Consider the following 27,656-nt stretch of genomic DNA (forward strand, 5'->3'; position numbering starts at 1 on the left):
AGCTCACAGGGTACAGATAACTCTTGTAATTAATTTCTAAAAGTCACAGGAACTGTAAAGTTGGTATGGGTGGAGTTTACTTTTTATTGAAGTAATAAAGTGCCAGAATCACATCTACTCTGATATTGTTATAGACTGATTTATAGGTAAATTAAACCAGAATCCGGCCTCCAAACTCTGAGAGCATTAAACTGTCAATTTTCCTCTCTTGTGTTAATGATACCAGAGAAGCACGAGCTCTAATTAGAACACGGATAAGGAACACACTGTGACCTGCTGGTTCTTAAGGTCTAGAGAGTGTAACTTTGGGAGGTAAATTCCTGCTAACTCACAACCCTGAACTAGGTCACACCACGCACTGTCAGTGCCGTGCGTTCATTAGGGAAGCACAGCACAGCAGTGCCCACAATTAAAGCTGCCCAACTCTTCCATGATAAGAGCTGCCATCTCTCACAGGTTCCACCAGCTTCCAGGCTGTGAAGCACAATGTTCTGCGATGGAGAAACGTACCAGAATACGTGCTTAAGTTCAAAATGTAATTACTGTTTTTTAGATACTCACATAACGGGTAATTATACTCACACCAATTCAGTAGTGTTTGCCTCAGTTTGTAGGACATGTCCGCTTTGGGACAGGCTTTAATTCCACACAAACTGGAGCAAATTCAGCCACATTGTGAATCTGTGCAAATGACGGTTCTTGTGTGATGAGACACGAGAACGTGCTCAGCTCCACGCTCTGCAGGTTGTGTGTAAAGAAACACATCACGCTCTGGGCACCGTGTGTGTTTGGACATCGCAGCTTCCAGCACTGACACCTGTGAGCTGCTCGGGGACGTGAAAATCACCATCAGACCTTGCCGAGCTGTTCAATATCCAGCTGTTATTGCTCAATACCCAGAAGAGGCCCCTCGTCACTTCTATAGGTGACAATGTCGGTCATGGCACTTTGCAGGCTGAGGGAGCTGGAAACAGAGCTGCTTCTACAGCTGGAGCTACTAACGCCCTGCTGGTAGGACTGCTGGTATTAGGGACTATTAGGAACTGCTGCTCCCAACATGGGAACCACCATCCCACCCATGCACGGCGAGCTCCAGGACTTCCCTACGTAAAGTGCGTAGGGTACGTAAAGTGCGTAGGGTACGTAAAGTACGTAGGATACGTAAAGTACGTAGGGTACGTAAAGTGCGTAGGGTACGTAAAGTACGTAGGGTACGTAAAGTGCGTAGAGTACGTAAAGTGTGTAGGGTACGTAAAGTGCGTAGGGTACGTAAAGTGCGTAGGGTACGTAAAGTGCGTAGGGTACGTAAGCGTAGGTCCTTGAGAATCACAGCGTGCCGTGCCACCACCCCCGGGGGCAGCTGTGCCCGCAGAGCGCACGGCTGCAGCCCTGTGTGCAGAGCCTGGGGTGGCAGCATCACGCACTGTACGGAGACACGTTGGTTGGAGCACGGAAAGCGCGGCGGGCCGCAATTCAAGCTCCTGCTGACAGAACCGCAGCGCCTCCAACCGGCGCGACCGCCCCAAAACGGAACCACGTGCCACACCCGGCCCGCCTCGCGCATGCGCGGACACATCCGCCATTATTGAGCGCCCTCCGCCCCGCCCGCCCGGCCGTTCACGCATGCGCAGAGCGGCCGTAAATTGGCCGGTAGTGGAGCCGTCCGGCCGCGCGATGCATCTCGGGAGTGATTGAGGAAGTAAAATGGCGGACCTGGCCAACGAAGGTGGGTACGGGCAGGGATAAGGATCAGGACAGGGATAGTGATAAGGATCGCGGCTGGGATCGGGGCGGGCGGCCGCTGCTGTGCGAGGCGCTGCCGGGACGGGCCCGGCTCCAGCTCCAGCCTCGCTCCGCGTCCCGCCCGGTCGGGTCCCGCGCTCCGCTCCGGGCCGCGCTCAGCGCAACGACTCCGTGCGGCCTCACGGCGCCCCGGGGAGCGGGCGGACAAAGGCGGCGCCGCCGGGACGCGCTGCGCTGCCCGCTGTGCTCCGCGCTCTGCTCCCCGCGGGGCCTCCAGCCGGGCCGGGCCCGCCGGCTCCATGGCGGCCCGCTCCGTTACCGCCCGGCCTGCGCTGTCCCCGCGGTCCCGGGGCTGCTCCGAGCGGGTCCTTGCTGTTACCGCTGCCGCTCCCTTTGATGCTGGGAGCCCTGGGGGCTGCGTGCGGCCGGACGAGGCGGAACAGGCGTTTCTTGGCTTAGAAACGTTGGGACTAAATTGCTGCGGAGATTCCAGAGCGCTGTGGGGCTGTGGGTGCAGCACGGGGGGGTTCGGCCCCGAGGGCTGCGGGCGCTGCTTAAATGGCAGCGGGCAGCAGCAGGTCGGGCAGCCCCCGCTGGGCCCAGCTCGGCCCGCAGCAGCCTGCAGCCGTTCTCCCAGTGCGGTGGGTGCAGCTCCATCCTCATCCGAACGGGAGGAGCTGAACGCAGTTTAGGAGCCAGAACGGACAGTGCTTCCATTCGGTGCTATTCCTGATGCTCAGGATTTCTGCCAGTGGTGTTTACAGCCCTGATGTTAACGTTAGACAGAAGGAAGTGTCTTTTGGGCAGGATCCCACCTGCAGCTGACCACAGTGTTACACCAAAAGCATTGGGTGGATCTTATGATGCAGCACACGTGGGGCTGTTGGCTCCCAAATTGAAGGGATGCTGTCAGTGCTACCTAAAGCAGAGGGAAACCTGCTGATGGCACCAGGGCTTGGGAGATGAAATAACACCTTCTCTGCCAACACAAGAGGTTTGTGCTTTAAAAATGGTATGAAATTTTCTAATTACTCCTGGGTATGTAAAAGGCACCATGTGCCCATAGCGGCTGTGGCAGCGCTTTGTAGAAGTTGCCTGTTCATATGATCAGAGACAAAAAGGGTTTGAAGATAAACCAGATTGTGTCACATGCTCTATGTCTTGAAAGCAGAGTCCTCAAAGTGAGGCAGCAGTATCTACAAATATATTTTTTCTCCCCTTTTCCCCCACCATCCTGTTGTAATTTATATTCACCATGACTTCATTGGTGAGCTCCGGGTATGAATGATCCAGTGTCATTAAGTATGATCGGACTTTGCTTGTGGGGTCTTTTTCAGTGATCAGCTGTTGGCTTCGTAGCTTTCTTCTTGCTTTCAGTCTATTCATAGCTATTGGAAGAGTCTGGTTTTGTTACCTGTCCCTTTGGAGTTCTATAAAACACAAATGCCCAGGTCTCTTCTTTAGCTTGTCCTTCAGGCCCAATTGTTCTGCCTTGGTTAACTTGGAGCAGTCTGTGTGTGTGGTTGTGTTCTCAAATCAGATATTATCTGCTTACCTGCATTCTTTTCCTTTGTAAGCTGTTGCCATCAAATATTCTTCAGCTGACGCAGATTTGGGTTCCACCACTTTTCTCTGCCATACTGCAGTATAAAGGGAACACCTGCAGTTATTTTCCAGGCCTGATGCCATATGGGCTTCTATACGTATATAATTCAGCTGCTATTTCATAGTTGATTTGAGTGGTACCAGAGCAGGCAGGAAGAGCAGACTGTGTGGTGAGGAAGTGGGGTTGCTGAGAAGATGATTATTGTCCATAGAACCAGCACTTCATTCTGTTTACAACTAACATCCTTCTTTTTTTTTCCCATTGATTTTATTTTCCAGATGTTTTGAATTCTCCTTTTTGCCCAAATCTGATGGAAGGGTAAAGAAAACCTTCTGAAACATCTACATAGCCATTTTTTTCCTTCTATCTATAGTGTGCTGATCTTACATCAAGCCTTAACAAGGATGCATGTTGCTGCTTCCTCATAGCCCATTCTGTAGGGATCCCCCCGGCCTTTTTCCCCCCTTGTGCTGTTTTTCAGGTGATTATCAGCTGGTTTTGCTGTTCATTTGTGCGTTGGCTTTACATTATTTTGGTGCTCATCCTGCTCCCACCAGCTGAGCTGAGGGAATTGAGCTCCATAAGGAAATATTTGCAGCGCTGTAGGTGCCTTCCATAATGGGTTCATAAAGGGACACGTTTCTGATATATGTGCACTCGGAATCTCCGTTGGGCTTTTCAGTCATGGGGCACTTTGTGCTGCACTGAAGGCTTAAATCTTTATTTCAGAAACCATGCCCAGCCCCTGTGGCTGTGTGGATGTCAGCTGTCACAGGGGTAAAATGAGGTCATGTTTTGTCTGCTTGGAGGGAACGTGGCTGACCTTGTAGCCTCAGAAACAGCTGAATGTAGTCACACATCAGAGTGAAAGAAATAAAAATCTCACTTAATAGAATACATGATTGAAGATGTGATACCTCTGAGCAATTGAGGCCCTGATTTGGTTTCCAAGGCCTGTGAAGTAAGGTGATGCTGTATCTGTATGTGTGGTAGTACATAAGGCATGTTTGGATGTTAACAGTGAAGTGGCTGATAGCTCTGTTTTGCTGTACATAAACCTTACTGTGCCTGGTGCAATGGAAGCACACTGAACATGGAAATGTGGCTTGTGCTTGCACTGGTCACTCATCCAGTGCAAGCTGGTAAATGCTTTTCAGCACAGCAGAGGGTGAGATCAGTGTAGGAGAAGGATAGAACTGAGGCAGGACACATCACATCTGTGGTGGTAATGACTGGGAAAAGCACTTGGGAGGAAGGGAAGGGGAGGACAAGAAATGAAACAGTTCCTGACTCCAGAATGTCAGTGTGGTGGTTCTGCAGGGTGGGTTCAGTTTGAGTCAGATGCTGGAATAATAGAGAGTGTCCTACAAGGGATTGGTTTTGTCCTGTTTACTGAAATGCAGCATGGAAAGGGACTTGTGCAGAGTCCCAGTGCTTTCACAAGGGAAGCATCAAATGCTGCCTCCAATTAATGTGGTGTGTATGTAAATGCATTCGGGCAGAATAACACTTGTGTTCTTGGTTTTAATTTTTAACAAGCGAGGCAGTGAGTGCTCCATGGTGGTGATGTTCTGTCTTCCTGCCTTTGCTGGCAGTGCTTCCTCTGAAAAGCTCAGAAAACGTGCAGTGTTTTCTGAAGGTCACATCAGGAAACGCAGTGCTCAGCTCTTGCCTTGGGCTGGAATGAAGCGAGCTCTTCCATGCGGTCTTGGTGCAGAACTCAGGAAGGACGTGAAGTGAAGGATGTCCTTTATGTAACTACCAACACTGCTTGTGTTTTTCACTATAAAGAGCAGATCTCTTGTGCTTCTCAGAGAGGTGAGTCTGTATGAGAAATGCAGTCGTGCCTTTAGAGGCTTCATATGTGTGCAACAGAAATTGAATTAAGTGCACAAAATTGGTTTTACTCTGGGAAAGGAAAAGCTTTTGCTGGTAGAACTTAGATGTGTTCAAGAATTACACTCAGCAAAGAGCCTCTTGCTGCTGATGTACTCACATAGAATGGAGGGACTGTTCTGAAATAGATCTGGGGAGGACAGAGAGTCTGTGCAGCTTTTGGGTATCAGTCAGTTGTATTTCTGTTCTTAATACACTTCTACCTTTTAAAGATCGAGTCTTTATAATAATTACGCCTTTCTAGGAACCAGTTGAAACAGGTTGCATAACTGAAATGTAACTAGATCCTTGAAGTTCTTTCTGTAGAAGCTTCATAGATTGTGATGCTGTCATATTAGTTAATAATTAATATGGTTGGAAAAAACAACAATTTTTCTTTTTGCAGAAAAACCTGCCATTGCTCCACCTGTCTTTGTATTTCAGAAGGATAAAGCACAGAAGGTAAGGTGATGTTGGTATGTATATTACTGCTGTTCGTCCTGTGGCCCTAATTCATGTTTCTTGGTGAGCAGTCGCTTGAGTTTTGTGGTGAAGGTGGACAACAGAGCATTAACACTATAAGGAGGCACAGGGTGAAGCAGAGGGATGCAAGTGGGGAGAGGGATGATGAAGATGCCACAAGGTGTGTAGCTCTTCCGACAGAAAGCAGACCAAATTGAGGAGAGAAACTGTCATCTTCAAAGCTGTACCTTGAAAGGAACAGATGCCAAGCAGTGCCTGCAGTTTTCTCATGCAAAAACTTCTTAATTCTGATGATAGAGCAAAGAAAGAAATCCCACTGTCTAGCATATTGCTTTTCACATCAGTGTATTTGTATATCGTGTATCCTTGTGTAGTGAGCTATGATGTGTCTGGTTTCTTTGGTAATCCCTCTACCCATGTGTGCCTGTCCCCTGCCTTTGGATCTGAAGCAGCCGTGTTGAGGTAAGAGCTGTGCCACAGTCTGGTGGCACCTGGACCCTGGTGACAGTTATCTCACCTCAAGGTTGGTCTGGTCCATATACAAGGATGATCTCCTTTGAATTTGCGATGTCTTTGGAAGTTTGCTGGCTGTGCTCACTACTGGCAGATGGGGTAGAAGCTTAAATGCCAAAACACTGTGTTTGAGAATTGGGATCCTGACTGGATCAGGTTAACCCAAGCTGATTGCTGCCAGAGGGCTGTGGTCAATGGATCTGTGTATGCATGGGGTCTGGTGACAAGTGGTGACTGGGGTCTGTCTTGGGACCACTGCTCTTCAGCATCTTCATAACAACATAGAAGTGGGATCAATGTACCCTGTGCAAGTCTGCTGATGGCACCGAGTGGTGTGGGTAATGCACCAGAAGGAAGGGGTGCCATCTGGAGGGACCTGGGCAGGCTCAGAAAGTGGGCCCAGGTGAACTGAGTGAGGTTCAGTGGGGCCAAGTGCAAGGTGCTGTACCTGGGTCAGAGCAGTGCTGGGTGTGTGTACAGGCTGAGAAGAACTCATTGAGAAAAGCGCTGCAGAGAAGGAACTCAGGGTCCTGATGGAAGAAAGGCCGGACATGAGGCAGCAGTCAGAAGGCGATGATATCCTGAATGCCATCAACAGAGGGGTGGCAGTAGGCAGGAAGGGGACTGTCCCTTCTGCTCTGCCCTCATGAGGCCCTGTGAATAGTACTGCATCTGGTCCTGGGGTGCCCAGCACAAGGAGGATGTGGAGGGGACCTGCAATGTGAGCTGTGGGAGAAAGTGGCATCTCTGGTGCTTACAAAATTGCTTTGGTAGTTTGCTGTTTGTTTGGAAGTTGAAAGGTTTGTGGCAGAAGTGGAAACACAGCAAATGCCAGCTCCCAGCACTATGCACTGGGTATTCCACCATCGCCTTGAAGTAGTGGTCGGAAGAACCAGCAGAGTGCAATTAGCTGTGGGTACTGTCTAATTGCTGTCTGTGGACCAGGGCCTAAAGCAGCCTGAAGAGCAGCTGAGCCTTGTGGGTGCAGGAGGGCTCCTCTGATGGGGGCTGCAGCAGTTCTGGCCAACTTCCAACCACTTCATTTGCCCCAGCTGGTGTTCCCTATGGGGAGGGAAGCTAATTCAGTCAGCAGGGCCTAGCATATCTTAACTGAAGCCTCAGCAGCAAGCAATTCCTTCTGCCAGGCCATTAAAACAGGGTAATTTAGGAAGGGATTAGTAGGTCCTCTCACTGGGACAGCTGCTCCTTTGGGTGGCACCTTTGCATTGAAGGGACATTGTCTTTTTTTACTCCCAGTCCCCTGCAGAGCAAAAAGCTTTATTGGATTCAGGTGAGGACCCTCAGGGAGAGCTTGAGCCCCCCCACCATGTTCTGGGTCACAAAGAACCAGCTGAGGAGTGTGACCCTGACCTTCCTGCTCCTGCTGTGGCCTCAGCCAGTGATACCCCGAGTCCTGCTGCTGCAGCCCAGCTTGCTCCTATTCGACAGGAACTGGCAGGGGTAAGTGCAAACCTGCTGAGGGGATGGAGGACACATCCCTACTGCTAGGAGTCTGTTACTGTTAAATGTAGGCAGCTTAGCTTGCTTGGTTAGCTCCGATCTCCTTAGTCCTCTCTAAGCATTGTTTCAGTTGGTAGAAGTGAAGATCGCTGGGGTCTTCCTAATGGGCAGAGTGGCAGGAGGTGCGTCAAGGATGAATTTGAGTTTACTGTGTCAACTCAACGTTTCCTGAGGGCTCATGTGGATGAGTGAGGAGCAGCTGTATGTGAGGTGGTGCCTTATTGCAGTTGGAGGAGGATCCTTTATTCCTTCCCAGCCAGAATGCTGGTACTTGACCAAGTGAGTGGCTGATGCTGTTTGGTTGTGAGCTGCAGCTTGTTATGCTAACCAGTGATGTTCTTAGCAGGTTAACAGCACCAAGGAGGATGCTAAAGCAGAATTTTGAATTTAAGTACTTGATAAAGCTCTCAGTAATACCAGCATAAGCTATTTCTACTAATGGTTCAGGTAAACACTTTTGGAAAGGTGAGCTGACTGGAGGACTGCTACCTGCAGCCTTTCAGAGTAGTTTTAAAATGGGGCTTATCCTTTCTGCTTGGTGAGCCGTGGCTTCCTGGTGCAGGTGAGTCTGCATTCCTCATTGTGACTGCACGTGCTGGGTGTGTTTCATAGTGTTCTGCCTATGAAGGCTACTCCACATGGGACATGTGCTTCTTTTCCTTGTCTGGGGTGAGCCTTTTTGGCCCAATTCAGAATGAATAGTGATCACAAGGTACCAAACAGGGAGAGACAAAAGCGGCCAGACTTGCTGAAGTTGCCACAGGCTCATGTCTATTAGTCTGTAGCACCTGCAGTGCATGTAGTGGCCCAGAAACAGTGTGAGGAAACAGTGGGTGTAAGGGTGCAGTGATGTCACTTGAGCACATGGTGATTAATCTGCATTTGCTTCCACTCTTACAAGGCAGCTGGGTGCCTTTAGAAAAGGTAATTTGGTTAATGAGGGATGTGTCGAAACTGCAGGAGCTGCTACTGAAATATTTGTAACTTTTTTTCTAGTTGGATTTCTAAGTAGGGGAAGGGAGTAAGGGAGCTCTTACACTGGGTGAGCAAACTGGGGGTCAGATCAGGGATTACTGGTTTGTCTCACAGCTCCTGATTTCCAGCAGCTGCGTAGAATGAAGTCATTTGGGTCACTGTAATGGTTCTGTGTGAGGTGGTCCTGGCTTTCAGTTCTGTTATGTAGTTTGTGTGTGTAAAAACAGTGCTGTGAAGTCCAACTGATAGCCTGCAAAAGGGGGCCTGAAAACCTGGGGCAGAGGTGTCCTGACTGGTGAGTGCCCACCTGATGGAGTGAGTGTTGCCTGCAAGTGTTTTTGTAACAGCAGAGACCTGGGATGTACCTTTTGCTGGAAGCAAGTATTAAAAAATAATAATTACAATAATACTATATTCTTAAAATAATATTATATTCTTGATGCTTGAGTATCATTTAACAGTTTTAGGTGGTTTTGGAACTTGGGGGGAAGAGTCTTGTTGATTTTTCTGCACATACAGATGTGCAGTTTGATGCAGGTTGGAGTATCTGACTGTGCTTTCTACACAAAACAGCTTTTTTCTCTCTTTGAATACTGGTTGCTCAAATGGAAGATATTGTGGGTTTTCACTTTAGCTTTCAGGAAAGTAGTGTTTGTTGACAACAGCAGTGCCTATGAAAGCCATATTTCAGTAATGTGGATTACTTGGTGAGTTACATGGGGATGGTGTGGATAACAAACACAATATTACTGCATTGGATTGATGGATGAGTGTTGGAATGGGAAAACTATTCCTAAAACTGCAAATAGCTCTTAATTCCTTACTGAGATTTCAAAGCTACGTGACTGGGATGCTGGTAAACTCACTCTTCTGTCATCTTAAAACAGAAAACTGTATTGCATAGATAAAGGTGAATGTATGTGGGTAGATGTTGTAATGAGAAGGTGGTGATGCTGCTCCATTCGCCTCCTGCAGCACATGGAATTCCTTGTGGGCAGTTCTGTGGGAACAGGGAAGTGATGTAGAAATCCTCAGAAGATGTGAAAACTTCAAATATCTCATTGTGGCAAAGGGCAGCCTGTGATACTGCCTGCTTTTCCTTCTGGTGCTCTGGAACTGATATCATAGGGTGTCTCTCCAACACTGGTGTTTTGTTGATGGAACTGATAACTGTCCCTGTCCTCTGATTTCAGAGATCAGCAGATGGATCGAGTCCAGAAGATGGAGATGGTAAGAAATGTGATTGTAAACTTAAGAAGTGCTGGTAGATAAATAGAATTCCAAAAATAATCTTTTTTTTTCCCTACAGAATCTGATCGAGAGGATGGGAACTACTGTCCGCCTGTGAAGCGTGAGAGAACTTCATCCTTAACACAGTTCCCTCCTTCTCAGTCAGGTAAATGTTAATTATTACTGTACTGTATGAGCTGGGTTTCCTATTTCTGTTTCTCCGAGTCACACCAGTCTTATTACTGCCTGCTTTGCTTTACCTCTAATGACCACAGCAGCCACATACTGACTTCCCTATGGTCTGTGATAGCAAATTTAATCGAGCCCAACAGATTTTGATGCACAAACTTGTATGTTTTCATACACATGCACCAGCTGGAGCTTCTAATGTTATGCTGTTCAATGGAAGAATTTACCAGGTATCTTTTTGCTTTGTCGTGATAAAATCACCTCTTAGAGACTTTGCATAAATGCTGTATTTTCCTTAGTTCTGTGCTGTCAGATCTAATCTCAGCTTGTACTCAAGTTCCCTTTGTCAGTTCCTTTTTTCTCATTCCTCCTCAAGTGGAGAGAATACAGTGCATTTCAGCAGTGTTCTCACCCAGCACATGCAAGAGATGCACTGTGAAGGGCACAGATAAGTTCTTCTAGCTCATATACACTGGAGTGGTCTGGTGTGACACACAAAAAACCACAGAGCTGAGGATTATCTAAACTGAGATATTGTGGTGCTTAAGGCAGACCTGAGTCCATTCTTGGTCATCTCGGCTGGGAAATTCTATGATTGTGATCTTGGATGCAGGTGAGTAGTTTCCCAGGACTTCCTTTTTTACATTTCTAAAAGCAAGAGTTATGTTTCCCCTTTCCCAGTCATTGGGAACTTCCCTGGGCTGCCACAGCTTCTCAAACAGAATGGAGAGTGGCTCGCCAGCTTCATCCACCAGTTTCTCAGGGGCACTTGTGTGAATCTCAGCAGGTCCCATAGACCTGTGTATATTCAGGTTACTTGGATGGTCTTAAATCTGGTTTTGTCCAGCAGCAGGCAGTTACTTATTCTCCCAGTCTGTCTTTGCCTTCTGTGGCCTGGGCAGTGTGGCGTGAAGACTGAGGCAAAGACATCTCTGCATACCTGGTTTTTCATATCCCAACTAACCAGGTGGTGTTCCCATTTCCTTCTGGAAGGGGCCTATATGAGATATGGGGAGACACAGGGTAGTCATGACTTGGAAATCATCTCTCCACTCATGGATTACCAGCTTGGATTCTCTTTCTGCGTCCCATGGGCTGTGCAGTGATAGCAGAATCTTTGAGATCCACTTCAGCAATTGGCTGTTATTTCTTTCATATCTCAAATCATGTCACAAAGGAACCTTGTGAGATCTCTTTTGATTTGTAATTCAGGAGAGAATTCAAACTAGGAATGCTGTTTGTCTTCCCTCTTGGCAGTGAATGCTGCTGTTACAGGAGAAACTAAGCAGCAAGGATCTGCTTGTTTTTTGTATCTGTAATACTATTCTAGTGTAGAAAGAAACAAAACAAATAAAAACCATAGCAAAGTAAAGCAAATGATCAGAAAAACTTTGTTTTGGGAAAGGAACTTATAATCAAGAACGGCATACCCAGCTTCTCTTATTTTTCTTTTTACTTGACAACAGTAACAAAGAACAATGTCTTTATGCCATCAAGCTTCTGTGAACCTTCTGCAGGCAATTCTGACTCAGAGCCGGGTGAGTTTCCATGTTTTTCCCTCATTTCCTCAGCAGAGTGCTGAGTATCACAGTTCAAAATACTCCGAAGCTTCTTCTGAAGCCAGATCCAATCTTGGAGCATGGAAGTCTTCAATTTTCTCTTACTTGTTTCGTTGCTTTTTCTCATACTTGCCTGAGTTGATAACAAATATCAAAACTCATAAATGCTTTGGGAGTGGTTAAGTGCAACACCATTCTATTCCCATTTGTTAACATCAAGGTGAAACTTCAGGGATGTGTCATTTTTTGACCCAAGGTTCTTTTTCTCTGGAATAAGTCAAATCATCCATAGCCAATGGCTGTGATTACGTTGAACCATGATTTCTGAACCTGGTGTTCGCTCTACTGCTTCTTCTGTTGATCACACTTGTTCCATCAGCTTGTTGTATTAGTGCCACTGTTTTCATCTGGTACTTAATGGGTGTGAGGATAATGAAGTGCATTAGGGTGCTGAGATGGTCACCTTTTCTGAGTGCAGCTGCTACCCCCCTTAAAGAAAGCATTTAGTGATACATCTTCAGGTTTTTGGGGAATTGATGTAGTAGTAGTTGAGGATTTATGCACTTTTTGAAATGCAGGTATTTCCATGGGTGTTTTATCTAAATGCTTCATCTCCAGTAAGTACAACTGTAGGAATTTTTCACCTTCACACTAGGAAAGTGTAAGATGGCAACTAATGCAATTATATGAAATTAATGAAACTATTTTTACTTAGTTTGTGATATTTAACAGTTTGTGCTTGTTAGCATCTATCATCTCCGTCCTGCTGTTGATGATTGTCATTCTTTTTGTAGTACGATTCTCACTTACAATCTATATTAGGAGGAACTCCATTTGTCTTATGAAAATGCTGTTTTGTGTCTCTCCTGAAAACCAGTTTTGAATAATTGAACAACTCGTTTCTTTCTTAATGCATGTCTGCTCTGACGATCACTGGGAATGTCAGCTTCACCCGGAGGAAGGGATCTTGTTTGGAAATCTCATTATGACTTTGCTTTGGGTATTTACAAAGCTTGTGGCTTGTCACAATGGGAACAGCATGAGCGCTTTGTGACTGTCTTAAAGTAGGTTATACACATTGTATTTTACAGCTGTCTTTTTCTTTCTCTTCTAGAGGAAAAGAGCAGTGGATTCCGGTTAAAACCACCAATCCTTATTCATGGTCAAGCTCCTAGTGCAGGTAAGTTCAGTGTTTCCTGCAGAAGTAGAATGAAACAATAATAGTTCTGATACTTTTTAATGTATTTTGGAGTTTTTGGACGTATGTTGTAATTGGAACATAGCAACTACATGACAACTCCTCATAGCTCTCAAAAACTTTTCCACTTGCAGGTCTCCCAAGCCAGAAACCGAAGGAACAGCAGCGAAGTGTGCTCCGTCCTGCAGTCCTACAGGCGCCACAGCCAAAAGCTTTCTCACAGATGGGTAAATAAACCTTTTTATTTGATGTCATAGGCTGGATTCTACAGTGGACTCAAATACTGGAGTACAGATTTACAGTAGAAGTTCAGTATGTGTGTAGCTAAATCAGCCCAAAGAGGAGCCCTGAAGTACAGGATTTGGTGGAGTTTGCTTGCTTGCCATTTGTGTTGAAGCCTGTGCAGTATTTCTGCAGTCTGTAACATTCTGCTGGACCTGTTTGATACATTTTGAATTTTGCTGCTGCAAAGAGTTTCTGAATTTCTGTTCTTATGTCCCTGTGTCACAAACCTGTCGTGCAAAGAATGCTGTGGGAACTGTTAGTTACCATTGCTGTGTTTCCTGTATTTAAAAAAAAAACAAAAAAACTGCATGCCATTTGCTATAGAGAATTGTTACTTCCTTTAGGATGCTCTAAACATCTAGAAAATTAATGGTCAGCTTCTTGTTTCTTGTTGCAGTTCTGAGTAGTGGGACCAATGGTGTAAATATCCCACCAGATTCCGCAGCAACATCAGAATCACTAAGTAATGCAACACTGAAAAGCTCTGACTCAGAAGACAAGGTGAGTTGGAGAAGGATTTAAAGGACACTAAATTTGTCAGAACTTAAATATTCTCTGAATAGAATCTGTTCATGTGAGTGCAGGTCCATCGGTGATGTTCCTCTACTTATCTGTATTATGTACTTCAGGAGTAATAGTAGGTTTTATGCTGTCCCAGTAGCACACTGTGGCTTTTCTTACTTGCTGAATCAAGAACTGTAGCACAGTCTTGATGAGTTAAAATACCATAGGCAAACCAGAATGGTTTTAGTAGTCATCTTGGCTCTGCAGAGAATAATATTTATTTGTTTTTCTGTTGTTTTCCAGACTTTAGTGAGGTCCCTGACAGATTTTTGCCAACATCATCTTTAAAACCAGACCAGGGAGATGTACTTTTTTTTTTTTCTTGCTTGAAGAAAATGGTCTTAATCATTAATCAGTCTAAGGTTGTCAATTTATTTCTTTAGGCAGGAGAATGTCAGAAGAAAGAGTCCAACAGTACTTCAGATGATGACAGTGGTGAGAAGGCAGAACAAAATGCACAGCAAGCATTTGTATTTGGGCAAAACTTAAGAGATAGAGTTAAGGTAAGTACATACTAATTATCTTGATTAAGTTGATGTATTTAAGTAAAGATAAAACACAGTGGAGCTGATCGTTTGTAGGCACCGTTTGTGAAGTTTTGGTCTGTGGTTTGTAGTTAAACTGTCCTAACAGATTTTATTTTTGTAGCTGGGAGATGAAAGCGATGAAACTGCTGATGTGCAGAATGCTGGCCTTCCAACATCAGACACACCTTCTGCAACAAACTATTTCCTACAGTACATCAGTTCCAGGTGAGACTACAGGGTACTACATAGGGTAGTTGTCTAAATAGAATCATGCAATCAGAGGATGGCCTGGGTTGAAAAGGACCACAGTGCTCTTCTCTTTTCAATCCTCTGCTGTGTGCAGGGTCGCCAACCACCAGCACAGGTTGAAAAGGACCACAGTGCTCTTCTCTTTTCAATCCTCTGCTGTGTGCAGGGTCGCCAACCACCAGCACAGGATCAGTAGAGGATAAATACATTTTACTGACTTACAGAAATATTTATTTTCCCTTCCAGTATAGAGAACTCTACAAACAGTGCAGATGCATCAAGCAACAAGTTTGTTTTTGGACAGAACATGAGTGAGCGAGTCCTAGTGAGTATCCACTGCTTGTGAAACATGGCCATCTTCTGTGCAGCTTCTGCTATAGGTTCTCACTCAGGAAACATGAGAACTTTTAATTGCAAAGCTAATCTGTTTATCTCATTTTATTTTTTTGTGATAGAGTCCACCAAAATCAAATGAAGGCAGCACAGAGAGTAATAAGGAAAATGCTGCTACAGAGTCTGGGTCTGAATCATCTTCTCAGGAAGCCACACCAGAGAAAGGTAAAAGCCAAAGCAATGTTTAGGAATGGTAGTTAAGCCTACCTTAATGGAATGGTATCCTGTTACTTTGTTTAAAAAAGTAAATGTTGCTCTTATTGTTGAATCTAACCAAAGATAGAGCCTTTTGGGGTGGGGTTGACATATTGGATGCTATAGATTGTCTACATCTTCATCTTTAATATATAACCTGTACAGGCTATGCTGTCTTTCGTGGGTTTTCTGCAGCAATGTGGTTGAATGCAGCAATGAAAGCAGCAAGTGTGAGCAGAGCAGATACTTTGGCCCTACACAGTGTAGCAGAAGTGTGGCAAACTATTTGTAACAAAACCTTGTTGTACTTCTGGTAATTGAACACTTGAATCAGATGTATGTTGTGTTGGAACTGAGAGCTGTTTGCTGGATTCCCAGATTTCTGGGGCTCCTTGCAGTTCTGTTGCCATCTTCTGGTTTATCTCTGAATTGGGGTGTACCTGTGGGGCCCTTAAAAGCACTGTGTGACATTGTTCTCAAAATAAACTTTCAAAATGTTGTTCAGCTAATAATATTTCAGAGTCCCTGGCTGAGTCTGCTGCAGCCTATACGAAAGCAACAGCAAGGAAGTGTTTGTTAGCGAAGGTGGAAGTAATTACTGGGGAGGAAGCAGAAAGTAACGTTCTACAGGTAAGAAACTAATGCAGAGGATCTATGAGATTGTGGGGGTGACTTTGAGCATCCAGAGAACACACACCACCCCATTCCCAGATGCTCAGCCACCTTCTCCATCTGTTTTCTGTTACAGATTCAGTGCAAGCTGTTTGTATTTGATAAAAACTCTCAGTCTTGGGTGGAAAGAGGTCGAGGGCTTCTGAGGCTCAATGACATGGCATCAACGGATGATGGGACGTTACAGTCTCGACTGGGTAAGAGAAACCATGGACCAGTACCATCCAGTTTGTTTTAGCTACAGCAGCTCAAAGTGGAATTTTCCACCTAACCCATCTCATGTGTTTGCTTTAGTGATGAGGACTCAAGGAAGCCTCAGGTTAATCCTAAACACGAAGCTCTGGGCACAGATGCAGATTGACAAAGCCAGTGAGAAGAGCATCCGGATCACTGCCATGGATACAGAGGACCAGGGGGTTAAAGTCTTTCTTATATCAGTGAGTACAGTTGTCATTTACACCATGGTATCCCTACTCAGTAGGCGCTGCCTGCATTTGCAGTTGAAGTAACATTTGTGCAGATGCAGAGGTGGTAGATGTGACAGGCTGGGCTGTGTGGGAGCAATGTGTTAGGAAATAGGGTAGCCATCTCACCGAGTTAAAGCTAATGCGAGGTGATGATGATAACAGTTATGGCGAGGAATTCACTGGTGTGAAAACTGAGCTTCATCATATGCAGAAGGAAGCTCTTTCAAATAGATAATGATGCTCACAGAATACTTTGTGTGACATCTCTAAAGTCACTCTTTCTGTAGCTGTACAGTGACCATAAGCTTTGGAGAGTAAAAGAAGAAAATACAAGAAAGTTGTGACAAAACTGAGAAATAGGCCTTATGTGGTGTATTGAGTGTTTCATTCTGGTGCAAGGAATTACAGCTCTTTTCTTGTTGCTGAATACTGAAAACCACAGGCAAGCTCTAAGGACACAGGGCAGCTGTATGCTGCACTGCACCACCGGATCTTGGCGTTACGGAGCAGAGTGGAACAAGAGCAAGAGGTCAAGAATGTGGCACCAGAGCCAGAAGTAACACAATCAAATGAGGAGGACAGTGATGACGATGTCCTTGCACCTTCAGGATCAGTGGGAAGCGGTAAGCAAGAGAGAGGTGCCATTGACAGCCAAAAGCAAATATCAGTACTGATTGCTGAGTAGAGTGTTGTCTGCAAAGCAGGGGATTCCCAGAAGGAGTGGGAGGAGTGTAACTGTTTCCATTGTATGTAAAGAGGCCTTAGTTTAATGAAGCACTGCTTAGCAGTTTGAGGGAAGGTTTCTTTCTCCTGACTTTGGGCCATCTGTACTTTGTCTTCCTATGGCTCAGTACAGGCCTTTTTTTTCCTCCAAGATCAGAACTCCATCCTGGTTCACTGCAGGAGGAACAATTATAAAGCAGGATTGGGTGTGAAGGGGAAAAAATAGCAGTGTGGATTTGGAGAGGCTGGAAATGGAGCTTGTGGGCTCTGGGTGCTGCTGGGATCCTAAAGCCAGATTGGTCAGGAGCAGGAAGTTCTGCAGTGGGTGGAATTTAATCAGCAGATTAAATGTGAACTGAGGGGAGGAAACCAACATTCTCATCTGTCAGTGAGATGCCAACTCTGAGCCGTGGTGGGTGTCTCCAGTGGGGTCTTAGTTTGAGTCAAGAAATGAAGTGTGTGACACAGCTCCTGTCTGTTTCAGGTCCCAGCGATGAGCGTGACGGGCAGAACGCCGGCAGCACATAGCAGACGTGAGCCCCCTGCTTGCAAGGCTGCTACGAACACCTTCTTGCAGGCATCTCTCTCTGGACCCCCCAGGCCAGCTCTTGTTTCAGGCAGTGTTGAAGGCTCCAGGACTTAAGAACTGTGCATCCCCGTTCTGTCGGTTTGGTTTCTTGGTCTGGATCAGTAGATTCCACACACACACAAAACAGCAGACTTGGAAACTACCTGAATGTGGTTTGGGACGTGAGAAAGCTCATCATATTGATGAGCCGAAAAAGAAAACACAAACAAAACCAAACACTTCCCCTTTTCCTTGTAATTGAGATGGCACATTACAGCTTGTCACGGCTTTTCATTGGGACCTTGTGACTGTTTCTTCAGTAGTTCATGTTTTGCAGGCCTCCGAGATGGAACTTTCTGACATGGTTCCAACAGGAATTTGGCTTTTTTAACCCCAGTTTCTCCCGTCAGAGTCTCTGCCACCCACGGGGAGACCACATCCCTGCACCCATGGACTGTGCCCTCCTGGCTTTGTGCTCCTCTGGGACAGCAGATGGGGCAGCTGAGGTTGTGTGCTGAATCCTGAGGTAGGTGTTGGGCAGTGCCGTTCCCTGCCCTGTGAACAGAGAGACCTCGCTGTGGGATTCACCTGAGAAGCTTTTCTTTTTTTTAACGTTGTTAATAAGAGACTGAAGTCCACCGGACATTTTGCTAACTCTTCTTTCTTCCCATTTCATCATTATTTGGGGGGTTTATATTGTGGTGATAACGTTTATATTTTATTTTAGTTATTTCAATAAGATGCTCTTGTGTGTTGAACGTGAAACCATTGTTTTGTACTGTTCTTTTCTGTTAATATTTAAGGGAGAGCTAAGCCACTCTATATCATAGATGTTACATACAGGTTTTTCTTAGCAAATTCTCTGTTTCTGTGGCTGCAACGTAGCACAGGGAGGCGTACAGGTGGCACCTGCAGAAAGGTGGATGAGCAAACAGCTGTTAGCCCTCTGGAGAACCAACAAGGCTCATGTGATGAGCTTGCTCAGCCATTAAAACAAACCCATTGCAAAGCAGCTCTCATTGAATGGCTTGATTCAACAAGCCATGTAAGCACTTGCCTGACTGAACTACATGTGAACCATCTGACTGAGGTCAATGCAACTATTCCTGCTTCGAGCCGAGTACATTTTTAATGATCTTGCTGAATTAACAGCCTTAATAGAAAAATTAACTTTTAACCCCTCCTGCCCCCTCCTGTTCCTGAAGTCTTGCAGCATGAAGAATAAGGTGACATTGCCGGCTTTGAGCAGTTTGGGCTGAAGGATGTTGTGTTCTGTTCCACCCCAATAAAAGCCAGAATGTGTTTCCCTGTGTGTAATTCTGAGGTGCTCCTGCTGCGGGTGGAGCCCTCGTGTGGTCTCAGTGCTTCCTCACTGTGGGGTGACAGTTGGGCTGGGTGGACGATCTTCTCCCTGGACTGTGGGAAAGGGTTACTTTCCTTTCGACAAACCCATCACAGGTTGCAAAGCTCGTTGCCATCACCCGTGTTGGTCATGCAAGATGCTGTTAAACTGACTTCTCACTGTGTGCTGCTTTTTGTTCTTTGGTCTCAGAAGGGTTATGGAGCAGTTGAAGGACACCTATGGGAGGCTTTATAGGGGTGCTATGGGCACACCTGCACTTGGTTGGGCTGATGTTACCCCACATGGAGTTCATGGTAAAAATGCTGCCCTACATCCCCCCCATTTTTACCCCAATCCAGGCCCCAGATCTTCCTATGGCCCCATGCCTCCCTGTGGATACAGGCGGCTGTGGGCTCTGTGAGCTGCTGGGGAGGGTCCGTTGGGTCTGAGGGCCGCCCCTTCTGCCCTGGGGAGTCAGAACGAAAGGAGCCCCCTGACAGCACCGACCGGGCTGCCATCTCCGTATGGGGGGAGCTGCCGAGGAGCTGCCTCGGGGCAGGGAAGGGGCAAATCCACGTGCAGGGGATGCTCGTCCCGGGGCTGGAAGGGACGCGGCCGTTGGGGCGTGAAGCACGAGCTGCTGCGTGTGCAGCCATCAGCACTTTGTGCTGCAGAAGCGAGAAATGGCCGGGATGGGCTGGGATGGAGATGGAGATGGAGGCTTGTTCGAGGAGCTGTAACAGGAGCTGGAGCTGCAGCACAGAAGCTGAGCTCGGCTCCTTCCGAGACCACAGTTTCCTTCCCAGCGGCTGTGGGTGCTGATACGGGCCCTGTCCGGGTTCTGCTGCCAGAACGGAGGCGAAGCAGCAGGAGAGCGGACGGCGCGGGGTCATGGTGAGTGCGGGGGAGCGGCGGCCCTTGGGCGGCGGGTGCTCGGGGTTCGGGTGCGTGAGCTCCGGGTGCTCGGGGTCCGGACTCTCGGGGTTCGGCTGCTCGTGGTTCTGCTGCTCATTGTGCCGCACCCGCAGCGCACGCAGCTCGTCTCTCCCCGCAGGCCGCGCGGTTCCCCGCTCTGCTCCCGCTGCTGCTCGCAGCCCTGCAGCCCACGTTCGTCCCCACGGAGCCGCCGCCGCCGCCGTGTCCGTGGGAGATGAACAAGGTGAAGGACATCGTGGAGGTGAACTGCAGCGGGCGGGATCTGGGCGCGGTGCCGGCCGGGCTGCCCGAGGACACGGGCATCCTGCTGCTCAACGCCAACCGCCTGCCGTCCGTCTCCACCGCCGCCTTCCAGCCGCTGCCCGCCCTGCAGGACCTCGACCTGTCGGACAACGGGCTGCAGGCGCTGCACGCCGACGTGCCGCTGCCGAGCCTCCAGGAGCTGCTGCTGTCCCGCAACGCGCTGCAGGCGCTGCCCGCGCTGCGCTTCGTGCCCGCGCTCACCCGCCTGGCCCTGGCTCACAACCGGCTGCGGGCTCTGCCCCCCGCTGCGTTCCGCGCCGTGCCGGGGCTGCGGGACCTGGACCTGCGGGGCAACGCGCTGCGGACGCTGCCCGAGGACGCGTTCGCGGAGCTGCGGGCGCTGAAGGACTTGGACCTGTCCGACAACGGCCTGGAGGAGCTGCCCGCCGGGCTGCTGCGGGACCTGCAGCAACTGGAGACGCTGTGGCTGTCGGGGAACCGGCTCCGCGCGCTGCCGTCCGGCTTCTTCCCCGAGGGGCACCTCTTCGCCTACGTCTTCCTCGCCGACAACCCCTGGCACTGCGACTGCGGCCTGGTCTACCTGCGCTCCTGGATCCACGGCAACCAGGTCAGCGTCTACGAGGCCGAGCGCAGCCTGGGGAAGGTGAAGCTGGAGGTGGCCCCGGAGAAGGTGCTGTGCCTCAGCCCCCCCGAGCACCGGCTGAAGCCCGTCATCCGCTTCAAGCCCAACTGCGGCCACGTGGGGGATGCAGAAGAGGAAGATTATGACGACTACGATGAGGAACCGGCCCCTGTAACCTCTCTCGTGAACTCCTCGCCCCCGACGTATCCACCCAGCTCCAAAGCGCCCACCACAGCCCCACGCACTCCGACTCAGCCTCCTCTCACATCCATCATTCCTCCCCTCTCCACGTTCGCTGACTCCAGTCTTGCCCCAACTTCTTCCCTTACCACCCCTGCGAGCACCACAGCTTCCAACTCCCCCCCTCCTGCATCTGCCGGTTCCACCATCCCCAGCACCACGCAGCCCCCCAGCACTGCCCCTGCTCACACCGCTCCCCCCAGCCCCCCGCACAGCCCCGTCTCTCTGCCACCTGCTCCCAGCACCAGCAGCCACACACAGAGCCCCCTCCCATCCCACACTGCCAGCAGCCCCCTCACAACATCCATTGCAGCATTTCCTGCCGGTCCCTCAGCGCTGCCTTCCCCCACCAACACTGAGGGCACTTCAGTCGCCACATCTTCACCTGCTGCTCTGACATCACCCACCCCGCTGCTCCCCAACACCACATTTTCCATTCACACCCCTACGTTGTCTGCTCCCCTGGACACCACACGCGTCCCCCTCCCATCCCCTCCACTCCCACCTCCCCTGCTCTGCCCCTGCTCAGCTCCAGCACAGGCTCCATCCGTGCTGCACTCACAGTCAGGTGTGAAGGTTCTGCACTGGGAGCACTGGGTGCTGAGCCGCTGCTGCCTCCTGCGCTGGCTGCTCTACCTGGCCTGCTTGGCTCTGCTGCTCCTGTCTGTGCTGCCTTTATCTTGCTGCCTGGCGTGGCTGTGTCTGACAGGACAACACAACCCACTGCAGCCCCAAGAGATGCAGCATCCACTGTTGAGGTGGGAGAATTCAGCAGAAAGTCATACCACGCATCTCAGCATCTTCCGCAGCCCCCACCAGCGCTCCACGTTCTGTACCACCAAGGAAGTGGAGCTGCGCCCTGAAGCCACATCCTGCACTTACTGCACAATTAAAGACCTGGGGGTGCAGCGCAGCCGTCCTGCAAAGTCCTTCTGCACCACGAAGGAGCTGTGGATCCGCCACAGCCCCCTGAATGCTTCACCAAATCCTTTCCCTGTGGAGCTGACGGCCACAAAGCTCAGCTCACGTCGGAGCCCTTCTGCTCACAGCCTGGGCAGGGGGGTCAGCGCTGTTGGGGTGAAATACGCTGCCAACACCTTGTAAATGCTCCTGTACCTTCAGAGCAGGGGATGGGGCTCCCAGCTCTGGCTCACGTCTCCCTGCTACACAGCAGGAAGATCTCACCGCAGAAAGGGAAAGCATCCAGCTCCGTGTCCTGGCACTGCTCTCATTCATTGTGGTTTCTGGATCTGAAATGATTTCTGGGCTGTTTGGCTGGGGTAGGAGTTGTCCTAAAGCAGAGTTTGGGGCCGAAATGCCAGGTTTTGGGGGCAGTGTGTAACAGCAGAGCTGGCTTTTTCACTGTGTGCAAAGTGCTTCTGCTCCAATGACACACACAGATGCATCGCGCTTCCAGCTCAGAGGTGGGTTATTAATCATGGAATAGTTGTACAATAAATAAAACTTTGCCCAAATTCCACACGGGGGCCAATTTCATTTCACTCAACCTGCAGTAATGCTGAGTGCAGCAAAAGGAAAATTGTTGTCAGTACTTGGAACTACAGAGAACAGAGGAAACGTCCGCTCATGTGCAGCTTCCTGACCCAGAGAAGAGCTGGAGGGTTTTAGATAGGAAGCACAATGTCAGCGTTGGCTTTTGCCCCAAACGTTTGGGCCCTGGGGAGGCCCCATTGCAGCCACACAGAACCTGGTGAAGAGCTGCACATTTTCTGCACATCTCTTGGGATTTTTGGACCCGTTTGGAATTTGGGGTATTTCTGGAACCATCCTGAGGGCTCCTAAAGTGCTTCCAGCCGTTCTGGGGCCATTTCAAGGTGCTGAGAGCTCTTTTTTTTTTGGCTCTCTGGAGATCCTCAGACCCTTCTGAGATGCACACAGTGAAGGTTGCCATTCGATGGTGGTGGAGCAGTGCTGTGGTTTCAGCAGTGATGGGTGCACATGAAGGCTCAGTGCACAGCCCTGCATGCTGCACCCCCCGGGGGCTGCTTTGATGGGGACAGCTGGGTGGGTGCAGGGCAGCTGCCCTCCCTGTGTCCTCACTGCCCACCCGAGTGCTCAGGGAAAGGTCAGAGAGGAGGGAGCCGCTGCCATCCTCAGCAGCACCGTGGTCCCTCGTCAGCTGCTGAAAGCTGTGCTAATAGGCACCAAGGGATGGGGCCTCGTGATACAGACAGCTGCAGTGCCTATGTTTAGGGGAGAACTGCTGAGGAGGTCACTGAGGGAGGCAGATCTGGACCCATGGTGGGAGGGGAGAGGAGGGGGCTGGGTGGGGAGGGGGGGCAGGGGGAGAGATGCGCCTGTTTCTCCCCATCCAACTCTATTTTAATTGAGAATAGATGGAATCACTTTCCCCAGCTGGATTCTGTTTGCTCGTGGTGGTGGTTTGGAAGTGACCTCCAGTGAGACCAGCAGGGAATGGGCAACGTGGTCAATAGATGAGACATCTGGGCTCCCCAGCAGAACAAAGGAGACCCAGACGGGCAGCCGAGGAGCCACTTTTATTCAGTGCAGCGCTGTGGGGGAACTGGGAGATCCTCAGCTCCCACTGAAGGGCTTGGGGTGGCGGGGCAGCATTGTGAGCATTCCTGGAGGCACAGTGGGTGCTGTGCAGTGTGGTCTTTGTGTCCCTGGGAACTGGGGAGGAGCCTGGGAGACATTTTACCCCATAGAGGTGCCCACTGGGAGCCCAGAGCTTTGAATGACCCCTATGTGTTACAGAGGACATCAGGTGATCTCGAGGGGTCCTCGAGGCAATTGGGGCCACGTAGTGCTGGGGGGACAGTGAGGACACACACCTGGAGGTCGGTATAAGCATGGGGCAAAGTGCCCCGGGTGACCCAACGCTGGGCACCCGGCTGGTAGGCGTGGATCAGGTGGGTGTCCCGGTACGTTTCATGGCTGTACCCTCCAAGGACAAGCAGCTCCCCTCCCAGCACAGCTGCACCCCCCACTACATGGGCCTGGGGCAAAGGGCTGAGGAGGACCCAGACATCTGACTTGGGGCTGTAGACTTCAAAGGCCAGCTGGTCCCTGTAGCCAGTCTGCCCATCCCGCTGGCACAGCCCCCCGGCCACATAGAGCTGCCCGCCCGCCTGCTCCATGATGTGTCCAGCTCGCTGGCCGTTCATAGGGGCCAGGAGCGTGGCTGGTGCACCTGGGATGTAGCGCAGAAGGGCTGTCTGGCACCGGTACGTCTCATCACACCCCCCTGACACATAGAGGGCACCATCCAGGGCACACGCCGCGTGTCCACACAGAGCCATTGGCAGCGACTGGCACCTCCTGGGGGAGAAGAGAGGGAGGGGTGGAGGGCAGGTAAGGCTGGGTGACCCCATGGCCCTGCTGGCATGGCGAGGCATGGATCCAATGAGCACTCAGCAGGCTACACCCAGTAAGACCCAGAAGAACCCCCCAGTGGGCAGTACTGGCCAGTACCCAATGGATCACCCAAGAAGCACAGATGGAAGACATTTAAATGACTCCTCTTATTAGCAGAGCCAACAGACCTTCACAAATACAACCAGCCAACTCATTCACCGCCCAATGGGCATCACTGCCCAACAGTGCCTCCTCTGTTGGAGTGTCAGTGACACCAAGAGCACTCAAGGGGCACCAGCGGCCAATGCCAGGGGCTGTTAAAGCAGGTATCCAGGTGGGGAGGTCTCACCTCCAGGTGTCAGCAGCCACATTATAACACTCCACAGTGTCCGTGCAGTAGAGATCACCCGAGCTGCCCCCCAGGGCAAAGATGGAGCCCTCGAGTGCCACAGCAGCAAAGTAGCTTCGCCCACAGGTCATGCTGGCCAGGCGCTCCCAGGAATTGTCCATGGGCTGATACCTGGGGGTGAGAGGGCAGCTGCTATCCACAACAGCACGAGGGGATGTCGGCACTGCTGCGAGCAACAACCCACCCACAGGCAGCCAACATTACAATCCCATGGGGCTCCACGGTCCCCCTGCACAGGAACATCTTCCTGGCAACACCAAGGCCACGATGCCCTGAGACCACATGGCAGCTCCAGGAGGGGCCCTCCCTGTCCAATCCCCCACAGACCCCGTAACATCCCAGGGCAGGAGGGTCCCACAGGGGCAGAGCCATCCCAGCCCAGCAGACAACCAGAGCGTCTCGGATCCATGCAGCAGCTCTCCCTCCCCAGCTGCTTCCCCCAACCCCACGTGGCCCTCACCTGTAGACACTGGCCAGGGTGTCATGGACCCCGTAGTAGCGTTTTCCACCCAGGACATAGAGGTTGTTGCCCACCACAGCCACAGCATGGCGGAAGCGTGGGCCGTCGGGAAACTGCCCCAGTGCCCTCCACTCCACTTTCTTCACCAGCCCCACGGCGTTCAGGTAGCGGTGGGCAAACCAGAGGTTCCTGCTGGGCTTCCGGGCAGCCATGTTCGGCGTCAGTTTATCTCCTCCACAAACCACCAGCACCTCCTGCAAGGAGCGCACCCGGCACGGCAGCTGGGCCATGGGGGCCAAACTCTGCAGCACCAGCTGGCGGAGGAGCCCTGGGTCCGCCACCCCCGCGGTCACTGATGGGATCTTCTTCAGCTCCTGGCCGGACATGAGGGCAAAGCGAACAGAGGACAGAACTTCCTTGGTTAGGTCCCCTTGGCCATCTCCATTGGCCTTCAGCCACCGGGATGCCGCTTCCAAAGCTTCCAGTTCGTGGAGGACATTCAGACCATCAGAGCGGAGGAGGCGGATCAGAAGGTGGGCAGGAAGATCCAGGAAGGCTGGAGTGGCCACTACAGTAGGGAAGGTGGCCAAGACGTAGTCCTCCGCTGTGCGGCTCACCTGGGCCAGCCCATAATCCACAGCAAAGGCCAGCACGTCCAGGCCGGTCTCTGGGGTCAGGCCGTGGGTGAAAACATCCATGCAGAGGGTGAGGAGCCCCCAGGCCTGGTAGCGCAGAGACGTCTCGGCTGCCTCCAGGACCGCGGCCCATGGCCCCACCACGGCCCCTGTGTAGGCAAAGGAGAGGAGGAGGCGCAGCTCCGCGGGGGTCAGTCCTGTGGTCAGCGGGGCAGAGGGGTCGTGGGTCGCCTCCCGCATGGGGCAAGTGAAGAGAGCCCGGAAGAAGTCACAGGAGCAGCTCAGGGCCAGACGCTGAACTGGGGACAAGGAGGAGAAAGGACGGGGGCTGGAGGAGGACCCGGTGCCTAAGAGACCTTCAGACACTCAGGCATCCCTCACTGATGCCCCCCACCATCCCCACGGGACCAGCCACAGGAAACCCCCCACTCCATCCCTGCTTGGAGGCAGCCACTGCCCCTCTGTCCCCGCTTCCAGCCCCAGGGGCCCAATGCACCCCATGCCCTCTCTGCCCATGGGACCCCCACCCCCTGCTCACCTGGGATGACCTCATCCCCTGCCTGCAGCTGGAGGTCACAGCCCAGACCGCTGGCGTGGAGCTGCTCCATGGCTCTTAGCGTCTCCCACTGCTCCTCCAGGGCCTCAGGACCCCCGTCCTGGTGGTCGCTCTCCAGCCGGGTTGTGCAGGCAGCCACCACCCGCGGGGCCCCCAGAACACGAGCGGACTCTTCCACCTCCCTCTCCCCGCCGTGGGGCACAGTTCCCTCGTAGGCAAAAGCTAGGAGGGCTCTCCAGCCCCGCAGCGTGGCCCCTGGTGGCAGGGGGATGTGAGATGGGGGTCCCCGGCGCATCTCTCGGGTCTCGTCCTCCAGGAAACATAGGAAGAAGGAGCTGACGGAGGCTAAGACCACAGCGTGGGCCACGTCTCGCTCCGGGCCCACGGCCACATCCACCAGCTGCCCCGCGGTGCGGAGCTCATTGGCCACGGCCAGGAACTGTCTGGCGTGTTCCCCATCCCGCAGGTGCCACTGGGCTGGGGCCGGCCCCTCCGTGACCCACATCTTGCCTGTGGGAACACGCGGAGTGAGGTCAGGGTGCCACCTCCAGGTTGTCCTGGGTGGACACAGGAGCCGCCGTTGGCGCTGCCCCGTGGCAAAAGATCCTGGATCCATCGCCAAAGGCTGGAGACCAGCACGTTCTACGACCGCCCCACGGCTCAGTCTGACGCCTCTTGCCAAGACAGACGAGACCTGCGGGCTTTTCCCATCCCTCAGCTGAGCTGGATGCCCCCACCTGCTCAGCGCCCGACCCCTCAGCACCGCAGCCCCACAGCCCACCCCGTTCCGTTCCCACCCCGCTCCGTTCCCGTCCCCTCCCCACGCGTTGCCCCCCCCCCGTCTCCGCGCGGTGCCGCGTCCTTGTCCGCCCCGTCCGTTCCCACGTGCCTGGTCCGGTCCCGCCGTGCGGCGCAACGCGCTGCAGCCCCGCGCTCATCCCACCTTCCGCCGGCCGCTGCTGTGACCCCCCAGGAATGTGTGCGGGTAATTATAGCCCTGCCGGGACACGTGGCCGCGGCGCCGGAGCCGGGACGGGCCCGGAGGGAGGGACGAGGAGCCGGTGCCCGGACGGGTCGGCCGGAGGGTTCCCTGAGGACGGCGGTGGGGGAACAGCGCGGGGAGTTGATCCCGACTTCTCCGGGTCCATTTCCCAGCGATCCACCCAACGAGTCCTTTCTCTTTCTGCCCACACGCACGTTCCGTTCTGTTTATCTCCCACATTTATCGCCCTGCACCTGAATTTCTCTTCCCAGCCGTGAACTTGTACAACATCGGACCCGACCCGCCCTCCTGCCCATAACGCCCCCCCCAGGCCGA

The 27,656-nt window shown here is 51.2% G+C and overlaps 3 protein-coding genes across 12 annotated transcripts; 2 read left to right on the forward strand and 1 right to left on the reverse strand.

The window, feature by feature from the left end:
- The first annotated feature begins 1,593 nt into the window (after window positions 1-1,593).
- Window positions 1,594-18,847, forward strand: RANBP3 (RAN binding protein 3). Of its 8 annotated transcripts, none has more exons than XM_015886601.2 (18): window positions 1,594-1,726; window positions 5,631-5,686; window positions 7,478-7,681; window positions 9,910-9,946; window positions 10,026-10,112; window positions 11,602-11,673; window positions 12,809-12,874; window positions 13,027-13,119; window positions 13,575-13,678; window positions 14,125-14,244; window positions 14,390-14,493; window positions 14,764-14,842; window positions 14,973-15,075; window positions 15,611-15,735; window positions 15,854-15,974; window positions 16,072-16,214; window positions 16,687-16,867; window positions 17,452-18,847. In XM_015886601.2, exons 1-18 carry the CDS (start codon window positions 1,705-1,707, stop codon window positions 17,493-17,495), a joined length of 1,761 nt encoding a protein of 586 aa, XP_015742087.1. In that variant the 5' UTR covers window positions 1,594-1,704; the 3' UTR covers window positions 17,496-18,847. The 8 variants fall into 8 exon arrangements, with proteins under 8 accessions (XP_015742087.1, XP_015742088.1, XP_015742094.1 ...); XM_015886602.2 differs by having other exon boundaries at window positions 15,626-15,735; XM_015886608.2 differs by lacking the exon at window positions 11,602-11,673 and having other exon boundaries at window positions 15,626-15,735.
- A 139-nt stretch (window positions 18,848-18,986) lies between these two features.
- On the forward strand, window positions 18,987-22,419 carry GP1BA (glycoprotein Ib platelet subunit alpha). The gene is made up of 2 exons (XM_015886600.1): window positions 18,987-19,771; window positions 19,932-22,419. The coding sequence occupies exons 1-2, from the start codon at window positions 19,769-19,771 to the stop codon at window positions 22,041-22,043; spliced, it is 2,115 nt and encodes a 704-aa protein (XP_015742086.1). The 5' UTR covers window positions 18,987-19,768; the 3' UTR covers window positions 22,044-22,419.
- A 1,027-nt stretch (window positions 22,420-23,446) lies between these two features.
- KLHL33 (kelch like family member 33) lies at window positions 23,447-27,637 on the reverse strand. Of its 3 annotated transcripts, XM_015886454.2 has the most exons (5): window positions 27,228-27,637; window positions 26,321-26,848; window positions 25,148-26,081; window positions 24,628-24,798; window positions 23,447-24,242 (listed from the first exon to the last, which is right to left on the reverse strand). In XM_015886454.2, the coding sequence occupies exons 1-5, from the start codon at window positions 27,274-27,276 to the stop codon at window positions 23,666-23,668; spliced, it is 2,259 nt and encodes a 752-aa protein (XP_015741940.1). In that variant the 5' UTR covers window positions 27,277-27,637; the 3' UTR covers window positions 23,447-23,665. The 3 variants fall into 3 exon arrangements, with proteins under 3 accessions (XP_015741940.1, XP_015741939.1, XP_032296832.1); XM_015886453.2 differs by lacking the exon at window positions 27,228-27,637 and having other exon boundaries at window positions 26,321-27,060; XM_032440941.1 differs by lacking the exons at window positions 24,628-24,798; window positions 27,228-27,637 and having other exon boundaries at window positions 26,321-27,062.
- Window positions 27,638-27,656: the final 19 nt, after the last annotated feature.

Source organism: Coturnix japonica, chromosome 28 (assembly GCF_001577835.2).
Source record: "Coturnix japonica isolate 7356 chromosome 28, Coturnix japonica 2.1, whole genome shotgun sequence".
NCBI classification, from domain to species: Eukaryota; Metazoa; Chordata; class Aves; order Galliformes; family Phasianidae; genus Coturnix; species Coturnix japonica.